Raw genomic sequence first — 14132 nt, 5'->3', positions numbered from 1 at the left:
AAATATAATAGTAGATCTTTCTGTACTGTTTAGGTTAAAGGTAAAGTTTTCCCCCTGACATTAAGTCCAGTCATGTCTGACTCTGGGGGTTGGTGCTCATCTCCATTTCTAAGCTGAAGAGCCGGTGTTGTCCGTAGACACCTCCAAGGTCATGTGGCCACTGGCATGACTGCATGGAGCACCGTTACCTTCCTGCCAGAGCTTTACCTATTGATCTATTCACATTTGCATGTTTTTGAACTGCTAGGTTGGCAGAAGCTGGGGCTCACAGCGGGAGCTCACTCCGTTCCCCAGATTTGAACCTGCGATCTTTCGGTCAGCAAGTTCAGAAGCTCAGCGCTTTAATACGCTGCATCTACCTCATGGTAATAATGGACATTATTATTATTATTATTATTATTATTATTATTATTATTATTATTTAGTGAAGGTTAAAGACCTTGTAAAACTACAGCTCTCACGATGCCATTGTGTTGAGCCACAGTGTCAACAGCTGCATTCATTTGTCAGTGCCACTGGAGGTTCCACCTGTTTAAGGTAAAGGTAAAGGTTTCCCCTGATGTTAAGTCCAGTCATGATTGACTCTGGGGGTTGGTGCTCATCTTCATTTCTAAGCCGAAGAGCCGACATTGTCCATAGACATCTCCAGGTCATGTGGCCGGCATGACTGCATGGAGTGGCGTTACCTTCCCGCCGGAGTGGTACCTATTAATCTACTCACATCTGCATGTTTTCGAACTGCTAGGTTGGTAGGAAACTTAGTTTAGTAAACCTGTTTACTAAACTATTTACACCTGTCTAGTAAACTGCAAATCCCAGGGATTCTTAGGGTTGGAATTGCAGCCATTAAACCTGGCTGTTCCAATGTGCCTTCCCAGATTAATAGGAAATCTCCAATACCAAGTCCCATAAGCACTTTATTATATATATATCATATATTATAATAATATTATATATATATATATGTAATATTTTATATATATATATATATATATATATATATATATATATATATATATATAATAAGTCCCATAAGCACTTTATTAGAATTAGATCGCATATTGCACTCTGCACTTGCCCTATAAGCCTTATATATCACCTGTCACATCAGCACTTTTAATCTTGTACCCATTACTCTGGCCCGGCCCAGTTCTATTGTGTTTTAGAGTATTGTTATTGCTTGTTGTTTATACTTTTTTAATTGTTTTTAATTTGCTTTTTGTTTTGTATTGTTATATTGTGTGTTGAGGCCTTGGCCTTTGTAAGCCACATCGAGTCCTTCGGGAGATGCTAGCGGGGTACAAATAAAGTTTAATAATAATAATAATAATAATAATAATAATAATAATAATAATAATAATAGTATCGAAGACTGGATACACCCAAAAAGAGTTTCATTTTCCTCTCTCTCCTTCCTCCTGTTCCCAAGTCAGTTGGATCTAAGCATCTGCAGGGAAAGAGGAGCCATTGGGTAACTAAATTAGGCAAATTGTGATAAAACTGCCACTGGCAAATGTGGATGTTACTTTCCCTAGGTTGGAAAAGGACTGGCCCAAGCCCCATCTTTGTCCTTCCCGACTTCTTGCCCATAAAAAGAAAATCCATACACCTTCAAGGCCTGTGTCAGCTAATCCATTTAGCAGGGTTCGGTTGTCAATTCCTCTCCAAAACAGACCATTCCCCCTTTTTGGCTTCCTTGCCAACCTGTGTGCCTTTCTCTCTCTCTCGTATCAGGGATCTGTTCTGTGGCATACAGTTTAATTCCAATTTTCATTAAGCCAAGAGGGTTTGAACCACCGCATTTGAGCAGAAGGGTCCGATCCCGTTTGTACATCCGAGAGTGGACGCTCTTTGCCCTCTCACATTCCTCCTCTGGCTTCTCTAACGCACCGTTTTCTCTTCCTTCTTCCCCTTGTCACAAAGCAGTTTTCGTTGCCGACTGTGAGCTGCACACTGCTTTTCCTGACCGGTTTCATCGCAGCCAGGGAAAATAAGCAGGGTTGTCATTGAAAGGGAGAAAGAAGAAAGGACAGAAGGAAGGAAAGAGAGTAGAAAGCTGGTGCTTATTAGCTGCCCGTTGGTATCGGAAGCATCCTTTGGATTCAAGGCTTTCCATTCCAGTCTGTGCTAAGCTTGCCAGCTGATCTTCAGCCGTTCTTTCGGTCTGTGGATGACTGCTAAATCCATAGCTCCATAGAGAGGATGGAGAAAACGCTTCTGGTTTTTGCTCTCGTCTTCTTCCTTCAAGGTGAGTGCCTTCTGGTTTGAGGGGAAAAACAAGCCAGGTATTTTGCAGAGATACAAAACTGTTCTTAACTAGGATTTGTTTAGAAGTTGGTTATGGATTTACGTTGCCTGCTGTTTGGATCCATATCTTTCGCTTTCTGTCTTTTAATTCCGTAACCGGCTGATGCCAAATATGCTCTGTGATTTCTCAAAGATTTGGGCATTTTTAGATAGGATGGAGTTATTGTTGGAGTAACTACACCCCTTATCTGCTATTTCTAGAATTGCACCTCTAATGTGTTAGAGAAATGATATATTAATTACTTTATCGCAGCCAACAGACCATACCGTAGGAGCAACCTGTTCAATGCATTTTAAAGTAGTGCCAAAGGACATTAAGATTAGTATTATAAATTACAGCAAAAAGGGGAGTATAATGATAGGGTATGGGGTAAATTTACAAAGGTAATAGGCCAGCAAAAGCAAGGTTAGAAGGAATAAAATAAGATCAAGCAGAGGACGAGACTCATGTTTTTCCTGCCAAATAAATAATTCAATGCAAATGCCAATCAGAATTATCAACAAAACTATTTGCTATCTAGAATTTTAATATTCTAGCAAAAGAGATATTTTTAAAAATAAAAACATCATACTTCCAATTCAAGTTGTGTATTGATATATAATTTTACTTATGGGTAAGAATTCCCTAAGAGATAGATAGGGGTATCCTTGTTTACCAAACAAGTTTGTCAAATATTTTAGAACTTGTTGGATCTGAAATCTGTGGACAGTATTTGCAAAACTAATCCAAAAGTCAAATTGATGAGGCTTTGTATCATTCTCGTTTGGGCATACTTATATTTAATCTTTAAATTTCCAACTATATCAGAAGAGATCAAACTCCATGCGCGTCTTTTCATATTGTATTACTGTGAATAGGAAAAGAGAGAAAGGAAACTGCTTCAGGTTTTCGAGAAAAATCAAACCTGGAGGCAAAAGACTAGATGTGAACGTAAAAAACATTTAAAGACCTGAAAGCTGAATTCCTATAAGGGGAAACAACTTGCTCTGAGGTTGGCCCTCACCAAAGTTGATCCACAGGTTTGTGGTACCCTTGAATTTCTTTTCTTTTTCTTCCTTTCAAAGTTAAACAGACCCTTTGCTACTGACCTTTCACAGCCAACTAGTTACTACTCAGCCTCAAATATTTCCAGCATTGTGTTGTCGAAGCCTTTCATGGCTGGAATCACAGCATTGCTATGAGTTTTCCGGATTGTCTGGCCATGTTCGAGAAGCATTCTTTCCTGACCTTTCACCCACATCTATGGCAGGCATCCTCAGAGGTGTGAGGTCTGTTGGAAACTAGGCAAGTGGGGTTTATATATCCGTGGAATAATGTCCACGGTGGGAAAAAGAACTCTTGTCTGTTGGAGGCAGGTGTGAATGCTGTAATTAGCACGGAATAGCCTTGCAGCTTCAAAGCCTGGCTGTTTCCTGCCTGGGGGAATCCTTTGTTGGGAGATGTTGTCCACATGCAGCTGTGGACAAATGCAGCACCCAAACACAAATCAAGGAACATGAAAGGCACTGAAGCCTAACTCAACCAGAGAAGTCAGCCATAGCAGAGCACGTGATGAACCAACCTGGACACAGCATATTATTTGAGAGCACACTCTGACAACCACCATGTCAGACGACACAGAGAAGCCATTGAAATCCACAAGCATGTGGACAATCTCAACAGAAAGGAGGAAACCATAAAAATGAACAAAATCTGTCTACCGGTATTTTAAAAACTCTAAAATCAGGGCAGTAAATAAAGAACAACGCTCAGAAAACAAGAAAATTCCATCAGTAAACAATCAGGGCCAGCTAACACCTCACAACAAGTGGCTGAACGGGGAAAGGAAGAGGCCTGAGGCTGTTAGGAATTGTGGGAGTTGGAGTCCAAAAACCCTGGAGCACCATGCTTGGTGTAGATGCATCTTAACTAAATGAAATGGGTCTGAAATGTCCAGGGTCAAGCTTGGAGATATTGTGGATTTTCTGGCTGGTTTTGGAGCACCATTTCCAGATTTTCAACCATCATATTGATTCTCTTGGCAGCCCAAAAAGTCACTTCCAAGTGCTGCTATTGGGTCACGACACACCATCAAAAGCACCCTTGAGTCATTTACCTACTACAATACAAAGCAAGGAGGTTGGATTCACCATCTTTTCGTTTCCGTTGCCCAGGTTTTTGTTTTTTCCTGCAACGTTATTAAATTTAGTGAGGATAAATGGAGACGCTCACCCACCCGAACCATGCGTTTTGATTGCTGGCTGATGTTAATCACATTACAGTCTCCTTCAAACTCACACTGCCTCGTGTGCCGTTCTTCCATTGCCACATGGGCATTAGCAAAAATTAAATTGGCTGCCTTTCTCCCTCCAACCCAATAATGAACCCCAAACTAATTTTCCCCCCTGATTTTAATTCGATGTCTGCCTCCTATGGAAGAGAAGGGCAGAGAAATCCAATGAGGGAGGCAGCTGCCCCAGAAATATAATAGCTAGCTAGTTATTTAATTATCCGCGACAATTGTAATTGCAGGCATAAATTTCCCCGAATGAGCAGTATATGTAATAGTTTGCTTGTGGAGGGGAAAGGTCAGTTGTGTTTTTACTGGGGTTTTAAAAACTATTTTGCATTGTTATTATTTTATTATTTTTTTAAGGCTGTAATTGCTCCATAGCCGAGCACCGGCTCTATACGGAATTGTTCGCCAATTACAACAACATCATCCGGCCGGTGGCCAACGTATCCGACCCGGTCATAATTTGGTTCGAGGTGTCCCTCTCGCAGCTGGTCAAAGTGGTGAGTAGAGCAAAAGCTTGGTTTCTGAGACATCCATTTGAACTGGGAAACTATTCCATCTCAATAGGACAAGCCCAAGGAGTGTTGCTGACCAAGGCAAGTCAAGGTCCACAGCATTCAATACCAGTAGTTATTTTGGCACTGGACGCATGCAATTGATCTTCTCCTTCCTGTTCTTTTCATGACACTCCAAAGCAGTGACAAAACTTTGTTATGTACTCTCGATATTCACTTCTCTAGGTCCTCCACTCCGACTTCATGGTAATTTACAGAAGAAATTGTTCATTTCAACAGGGTTTTCTGGGGCCACAGTGGCGCAATGGGCTAAACCCTTGTGCTGGCTGAACTGCTGACCTGAAGGTTGGCGCAAGACAGAGTGAGCTCCCATCTGTCAGCTCTAGCTTCCCATGCGGGGACATGAGAGAAGCCTCCCAACAGGATGGTAACACATCCGGGTGTCCCCTGGGCAGTGTCTTTGTAGACGTCTGATTCTCTCACACCAGAAACAACTTGCAGTATGTTCTTAATAAACTTCTGATACGATAAATAGGGTCTTTTTAAAATTATTCACAACTGCCTTTTGTAACGCTACGTTTGGGAACATATCTCTCTTAGATGTGAGGGTCATATAGAACATGAAGACAAGTTTATCAAAAAGGGTGCCATCCATTGACACATGGTTTTGTGGGTGAAAACTGCACTCTTGGTAACAAATCCAAAAGCAAAGGACCCATTTTTCCAGGTTTTTTTCCAATCCTACAATTGGGCACAAATAAGAGAGAAGCTTTGTCTCCAGAAAAGAGAGGAATATTATTGTCTTCTCTTCCCCATCAATCTTCTAAAAAAAAAAAACAGTACCAAACACTGCTATCATTATTTTTCTCCTGCCAGGATGAAGTGAACCAGATTATGGAAACCAATTTATGGCTGAAACATGTAAGTATCACAGAAGAGGGAAAGAGTTCTTAGACTTTAAGGTAATCTTACCCTTCCTAGTTGGTTCAGGCAAAAGCAAGCTGCTGTGGAATCTCCTAGTCTCTGTGTTTCAACATTAAAAACTTTCTGCCACCTTGGACATGTTTGGATATTGCTTAGTCATATATATGCTGAAATATCTGAGGTTTCAATAAAGTAGAATTGTGCCTAAATACTCTAAAAGCACCAGATGCTGTCTGATCTTGGATACTGGGATGAAGAGAATAATAACAGCAGCCAAGTTCAAGTTGTAAGAAGCAGCAGATGCAGATACAGAAGTCAGACACATCACATTTGTAATGTCCTTCTGACATCTAGTGGTCATTTCCTTTGTCTGCATGTGGTTAAATCATGGCAACAAAAAGACTGCTACCTGAATCGGGATAACTATCACGATAAAAACATGACCACATGGAAATTGCAAAAAATAATACATTTTTTTAAAAATCTCTCATTTCTTCATGCAAAAAAAATCTGTGGAAAATAATGCAGGTGAATATATATGATAGTATTCAGGGTTCTTTGTTTTAAATATTTCCCAGGACCAGGAAGCTTGCTTAGCATATGTACTACTGTATATAGGAGTTTACAATCTACAGGTAAAGCATTATTGTCTCTTCCACTGACATCTGTCAAGTCTGGGAGTCTTTTAAGACATGACTCCATCCATCCAATGTATATTTATAGTGATATTTGTGGGACCACAGTTTGATTTCTCCACATTCAACAACTGCTTTTCCTGCGCAACTTTATGGTATTCTTGGGCCAGAAGTCCATCATCTCTGTAGGGTTTGCCATATTCTTTGGTTTTTGCCTATCTAATGAAGGCTAGAAATGTATCCATATAGAGCATGTAGGGAAACAGAAAAAGGAGTCATCATATATTGTCTTTGATTGTATATGTTTGATATTCTACCCCTTTAGTGGAAAGAGTCTATTCACAATACATAATGATTGCATGATGGTTCCAATTTTTTATGGAATCCTTGGATTGCCAATTCAAGAAAGGGTAGACATCTCAGGTGGAGAGCTGTAGTGTTTCCTCAACTACATATCCCAGGGTATCATCCCATCTCATAGTGCTGTTGTTGTGTAGCGTGAAAGGGACCTATGCTGAGAGAAGTTTGATTTAACATTTGTTTGCCTTCTTTTCTTTGATTAGATTTGGAATGATTACAAGCTGAGGTGGGATCCGGCCAAGTACGGAGGTGTTCAGTTCATTCGGGTGCCTTCCCAAAAGATCTGGAAGCCAGATATTGTATTATACAACACGTAAGGTTACAACATTTGATGTCCTTTTAAGTAGCTGATTCTGGAACAACCATCCCTTTTAAATTGAGTATACATGAATGTATACTGTGAATGTATACGGGCTACGGCACAGGCGGGAGAGCAAGCCAGCTGCAATTAACTGCAATGAATCACTCTGACCAGGAGGTCATGAGTTCGAGGCCGCTCGGAGCCTATGTTTGTCTTGTCTTTGTTCTATGTTAAAAGGCATTGAATGTTTGCCTATATGTGTAATGTGATCTGCCCCGAGTCCCCTTCGGGGTGAGAAGGGCAGAATATAAATGCTGTAAAGAAATAAATAAATAAATAAATACATAATCTAGGATTACAGTCCATGTCTTCATTTTCAGGGACCTTTCCTGTATAGGATTCTCCGTAATCTGTGAAATAAGACTGTCACTTTTAGTTGCCAAATTATTTGGAATGGAATAATGAACCTGTTTGTTGTTGCTCCAACAGTGCCGTTGGGGACTTCCAGGCAGACGACAAAACCAAGGCCGTGCTGAACTATACCGGAAACGTGACCTGGATGCCACCTGCGATTTTTAAGAGCTCGTGCAAAATCGACGTGACCTACTTCCCATTCGACTATCAGAACTGCACGATGAAGTTTGGCTCCTGGTCCTATGAAAAAGACGAAATCGACTTAGTCCTCGTCGGCTCCACGATGAACCTCAACGACTACTGGGAAAGTGGGGAGTGGGCCATCATTAAAGCGCCGGGCTATAAGCACGACATCAAGTACAACTGCTGCGAAGCCGTCTATCCCGACATCACCTATTCCCTCTACATCAGGAGGCTGCCCTTGTTTTATACCATCAATATGATCATCCCTTGTCTCTTGATCTCTTTTCTGACCGTGTTGGTGTTCTACCTGCCTTCGGACTGCGGCGAGAAAGTCACGCTGTGCATTTCGGTCCTCTTATCCTTGACCGTCTTCCTCCTGGTGATAACCGAGACTATTCCTTCCACCTCCTTGGTGATTCCCCTGATTGGGGAGTATCTCCTTTTCACCATGATCTTTGTCACCCTCTCCATCGTCATCACGGTCTTTGTGCTTAATGTGCACTACCGGACTCCCAGAACGCACACCATGCCCCAGTGGGTGAGAGCCGTCTTCCTCAACTTTCTCCCCAGGGTCATGTTTATGACCAGACCGGCCGACGAAGATGAGGAACAGGAGGAGGAGGAAGGCAGTCAGAAACCAACGTCGCCTTACAACACGGAGCTCTCCCATTTAAGTTACCTCGGTGCCTCCTCGGAAACCAGGTGCTGCAAAGACAGCTTCCCCTGCCAAGACCTGAAGTGCGGTTGCTACCAGCATCCCCATATTAATTATGTGAAGGTGAACAGCAACCTCACCCAGAGCTCCAGCTCTGAATCTATAGACGCTCTGCTGTCCTCTCTGGTTATCTCGCCGGAGATGAGAGACGCGGTGGAGAGCGTCAAATACATTGCAGAAACCATGAGGTTGCAGAACGAAGCGAAGGAGGTATGGCTGGTTTTCGTTAGTACAGTAAGAACCTACATATATGAAGAAGATACATTTGCATACAGACTGCAGTTATGTGAACCCGATCCCCATTAAATGACCTCACTTCTGGTTCCAGTGTACTATGGAGTTGCACCGGATGACCTAAAGATTCCTGTATAGCAGTCTGCTAGTCACTCCAACACATACCACAGAATTGCCTGGAGGACCTATAACATTCCTTACCATCTTGCTTCCTAAATGCAAAGAGCTCACATAAAAACCCCATGTCTGCAAGAAATCAGAAATAACTTGGAAGGCCCACAACAATGCATATAGACTAGTACAGAATGCTCTAGAGCAGGGATGATTCGCAGTCCATTAGTATTTCAGGAGCCACTCATTTCCTAACCTGACTACAGAAAACCCCAGCAATTATGAGGCTACTTTGGGCTTCAAATGAAGTCCAGTTTTAGCCCTATTTTGGCTTATCAATCACATCACATAATCCTATTGATTTTGATGGGTGCAAGGTAGTATATTCTTGATAGTTTAAAAGGCTGGCCTTACAACCAACTTATGCTATAGGTAAAGGTAGGGAAAGGTTTTCCCCGGACATTAATTCCAGTCGTGTCTGACTCTGGGGAGTTGGTGCTCATCTCCATTTCTAAGTCAAAGAGCCAGCGTTGTCCGTAGACACCTCCAAGGTTATGTGGCCACTGGTATGACTGCATGGAGTGTTGTTACCTTCCCGCCAGAGCAGTACCTATTCATCTACTCACATTTACATGTTTTCGAACTGCTAGGCCCGGGCCGTGGCACAGGCTGGAGAGCAAGCCAGCTGAAACCAGCTGCAATGAATCACTCTAACCAGGAAGTCATGAGTTCAAGGCCCGCTCGGAGCCTATGTTTGTCTTGTCTTTGTTTTATGTTAAAAGGCATTGAATGTTTGCCTATATGTGTAATGTGATTCGTCCTGAGTCTCCTTCAGGGTGAGAAGGGCAGAATATAAATGCTGTAAATAAATAAATAAATAGATTGGCAGAAGCTGGAGCTAACAGCGGGTGCTTACTCCGCTCCCCAGATTCAAACCTGCAACCTTTCAGTCTGCAAGTTACCTTATGCTATATATAAGGTGAACTGTTTTCTCGTAGGTTGTTGTGACTGTCACTTATTGTCTTTACGTTAGTAATTTAAAAACCTACAAGTATTTTTTATACTGTTTATGTAATGTATGTTGGTTGTATTTATTGTTGGAAACCCCCTGAGTCCCTTCAGGGAGATAGACCTGTATATAAAGTTTTACTTACTATATTTTAGTCTAGGTCATACTGAAAAATTAGTACCTCCCAAATTGATATCGATATCCGCTTTTGTTTTCTAGGCTCAAGACGATTGGAAATACGTCGCCATGGTCATTGACCGAATTTTCCTGTGGGTATTTATCCTCGTGTGCATTCTGGGAACCGCTGGATTATTTTTGCAGCCATTGCTGATCGGAGACGAAGTATAAACAAAGGTGCTCTGTAAAAATGCAATTTCCCGTTTGCTGTTCAAACGCTGTACCTGTTCTCTCTTTATGTTAAAGTACTTCTTTCCATGTCTTTGTGTAATGGAATTAAGGGTGCCTGAGCATTCATTAAGCTGGATGCAGGACAAGAACACAACTGACGGCGTTACGCATAACACTATGTAACACAATTTTTGTTCCTGGGTTATAAATGTCATTTCCTATTTGGTTCTATCATTAAAAAAAATGGGAAAAGTTTATTAAACTGCACAAACTTTGATTTTGTGGGACATCCAGAAAGATATTTTAAAATAGTTTTTCAATGGATATGTCGCGTCTCAAGCAATTCAACTACAAAAAACAAAGTTTCTGGAGTATAACAACTGGTTCCAAAGTAAGAACCGCACAATAATAAGAAATAACACTTTCAAGCCAAGAACATATTTTTTCGAAATTCTGTTACATAGTGCAATTTGTATGTATATTGTACAAGAAGGAAGGATTTTACATTTTCAAGAAGACTGCAAAGGTTTTCTCACTTTTTTCTAGAATAGTTCAGTGGATGTGTTTAAAGGACTTGTGCTGAGTGGTTGTTACTAAGCCTTAAAGTAATGCAAATTTATACTGTTAATCTATTGTGCCAACCCAAACATGGATGTTGTATTAGTAAGGCAAAGAAAGTCCCTCTAATGCCAATATTATACTATTACGATGCTCTCAGAATAGAAGATGTCATTTCAATTGTCTATACTTTGGAAAGAATATGAGAAGGAGTTTTAATGGAACAGACAAAAAAGATCTCTGAAGACAAGACTTGAAAGGAAGATCTGAAATGTAGGAGACAGTTGTGCTCCCAAAAGGAGATGTAAATGGTATGATCCCCATTTCCATAGGGACTCATTTCCAACTGGACTACAGATATAACCAAATACCATTAAGTTACCTCACATCTAGCCTCAGCATACCATTGGAAGACTTATTCAGGGGAATCGTGCACAGAACTGTGACTATAGGTGCTTGATTCGCATCAGTTCCAAAATCTTCTTTGCCAAGCCACTGCTATCACCTGCAAAAAAGAAAAAGAAAAAAAGAATCCTTATGACATATTTATGAGACTTAAGTTCTCTCTCACAAAATTGTGTTAGTACTGGGTTTCTGTGAGTTTTCCGGGCTGTATGGCCATGCTCCAGAAGCATTCTCTCCTGACATTTCATCCACATCTAGGGCAGGCATCCTCAGAGGTTGTGAAGTCTGTTAGAAACTAGACAAGTTTATATATTTGTGGAATAATGTCCAGGGTGGGAGAAAGAACTGTCTGTTGGTGGCAAGTGGGAATGTTGCAACTGGCCAGCTTGATTAGCATTGAATAGCCTTGTTGATCAGTTGCAACATTCACACTTGCCTCCATCAGACAAAAGTTCTTTCTCCCACCCTGGACCTTCCACAGATATATAAACCCCACTTGCCTAGTTTCCAACAGACCTCACAACCTCTAAGGATGCCTGCCATAGATGTGGGCGAAACGTCAGGAGGGAATGTTTCTGGAACATGACCATACAGCTTATAAAACTCATAGAAACCTAGTGATTCCACCCATGAAAGCCTTCAACAACACATTGATTACTATATAAAGCTACAAAGCAGTACTTATTAAGCCCGTTCATATGGGCTTTTGCCCTCTCCAGTGTGTCAAGAACAAACACTTTATGTACATTGGCTAGAACTGTTTATCTTCCCTAGCAACTCACCAGTAACTCAACTTATTTAGTAGCTCATGGACTGTGAACATCACCCTGAAAAATAAAAAGGTGTTAATTTTTCAGATGTTTAACAATCCCATTTTGTCACTGCTGTATACTTGTTTGGTAAGGTTTTCCCCTGACATTAAGTCCAGACGTTGTCCGTAGACACCTCCAAGGTCATGTGGCCACTGGCATGACGGTATTGAGTGCCAATGTTACCTTCCCGCCAGAGTGGTACCTATTGATCTACTCACATTGGCATGTTTTCAAGCTGCTAGATTGACAGAAGCTGGGGCTAATAGCAGGCACTCACTCCGCTCCCCGGATTTGAATCTGTGACCTTTCAGTCCGCAAGTTCAGCAGCTCAGTGCTTTAACACGCTGTGCCACCAGTTTAGCCCCATTCTATTCAAGCTGTCTACAGACCAGTGACCAGATGAAGAAAGATACTGGTGAAATGGAAGAAGTATACACACATTTTAACAAATATGAAGAGAGTGCCATATTGAGGCACTGGGCATCAACAAAGCAGTGTTCAGCTTTTGAGAAAAGTACAAGTGTTAATAAACAATGCAACCAATTTTCAAGAGGTTTATTCAGAATTGTCAACTATTGTACTATTTATCCAGAATCTTTCAGTACAGTATTCTTCATACAAAAAATAAATAAAACTGATTTGTTGTTGCTAATGTCTGTGTGTTTTCTGGTCCTGGTTGTGTCAAACGGTTAAAAACACTAAGGAGCACAACTATGTCGTTTTGTCAAAGGCTTCAAGGAAAAGGTACATTTGAGAAGGAATCCAAAGGAAACTAAGAAATGATGGTAATGGGAAGATGAAGACTTTTAAGACTTTGCAGGACTGTTTGTCAGCCTGGTGCATTGCGGCCACCGAGAGAGAAATACGAAGTCCATAAATATCAGGGACAGCTTAGCAAACAGAAACAAGGCCAGACATAAATCCACGAAACAGTCAGATAGACAAGTTGGATATAGTTCTGAGTCTTCCATCTCAAAGAAGGTCAAGAAAATGAAGAAAGAGAACATAAGCTCCCTTTCAGTAAGGACAAAGTCCTTCAATTGTTCATACTGAGAAAGCAGATTAATCTTTATTGAAGGAGGAAGGGATGTCAACAAAGTGACAAATGCAACGAATTATAAGCCTCAAACTGAAACAGAAATATTACATTGACCAGTAGACTCATTAGTTTAAAAACGCCTTGTCCAACAAATAACAAGACCGCAGTAAGGTTTTATAAATAAAAGACAAGTATCAAATGCAAGGTTTAGTTTATTAGTAGTAGCAAAGGTGGTTAGTAAAACCCTAAAGTGCATTAGTATCGTTAGTAAACTTTAAAATACTTTCCAAAACTTTTAAAGTTAAAACTGGATTTTCCCAGATATTTCAAAAATCTTGCAAGAAACCCCTCCCCATCGCTTATCAACCACAAACATGCATTTAAATGGAAACAATCAATAGTTGACAAAAGGATATGTACTGCATCTGTAAAGTGCATCTGAATAACATTAATGTTATTAATGCTAGGTTGTCATAATGGTCAAAGGTTCAGAGACATTCAAAATTTCAAGATTTGTTTAAGCTAACTTAAGGCCTGCTGGCATAGCAATTGCTTTGTTCCAAAAACGCAGCAGAGAATATCCATGCAAATTGGGAACTAATGCGTGAAAAGGAGCCACAGAGTCAATACAGATTGAATACCCCTTATTCAGAATGCAAAAATTCCAGAATATCCCAAAACTGTCCAAATGGATGACTGAGATCGTGACAAAATAGACACAAACTTGTGTCATGCATGAAATTATTTAAAATGTTGTATATAAAATTACTTCCAAGGTGTATATGAAACATAAAGGATTACTGTGTTTAGATGGGTCCCATCGCCAAGGTATCTCATTATGTTCCTATATGCAAATACTGATATTCCAGAATCCCAAACACATCTGGTTCCTGCCATTTCAGACCTGTTCCAATTTCTGTAATAATAGCATCTCAGAATCACAAATATTGCGGTCAGATAAATAATACATGAGTTATGAATACATG

General features: G+C 40.7%; 1 protein-coding gene across 1 annotated transcript; it reads left to right on the top strand.

Moving 5' to 3' along the window:
- Window positions 1-1559: 1559 nt before the first annotated feature.
- Window positions 1560-10342, top strand: chrna3 (cholinergic receptor nicotinic alpha 3 subunit). The gene is made up of 6 exons (XM_062963546.1): window positions 1560-2248; window positions 4944-5083; window positions 5975-6019; window positions 7221-7330; window positions 7808-8840; window positions 10204-10342. Exons 1-6 carry the CDS (start codon window positions 2203-2205, stop codon window positions 10330-10332), a joined length of 1503 nt encoding a protein of 500 aa, XP_062819616.1. The 5' UTR covers window positions 1560-2202; the 3' UTR covers window positions 10333-10342.
- The last annotated feature ends 3790 nt before the right edge of the window (window positions 10343-14132 follow it).

Source organism: Anolis carolinensis, unplaced genomic scaffold, assembly GCF_035594765.1.
Source record: "Anolis carolinensis isolate JA03-04 unplaced genomic scaffold, rAnoCar3.1.pri scaffold_11, whole genome shotgun sequence".
NCBI classification, from domain to species: Eukaryota; Metazoa; Chordata; class Lepidosauria; order Squamata; family Dactyloidae; genus Anolis; species Anolis carolinensis.
The sequence above is the reverse complement of the archived record's forward strand: the minus strand, read 5'-3'. Positions and strand labels throughout refer to the sequence as shown.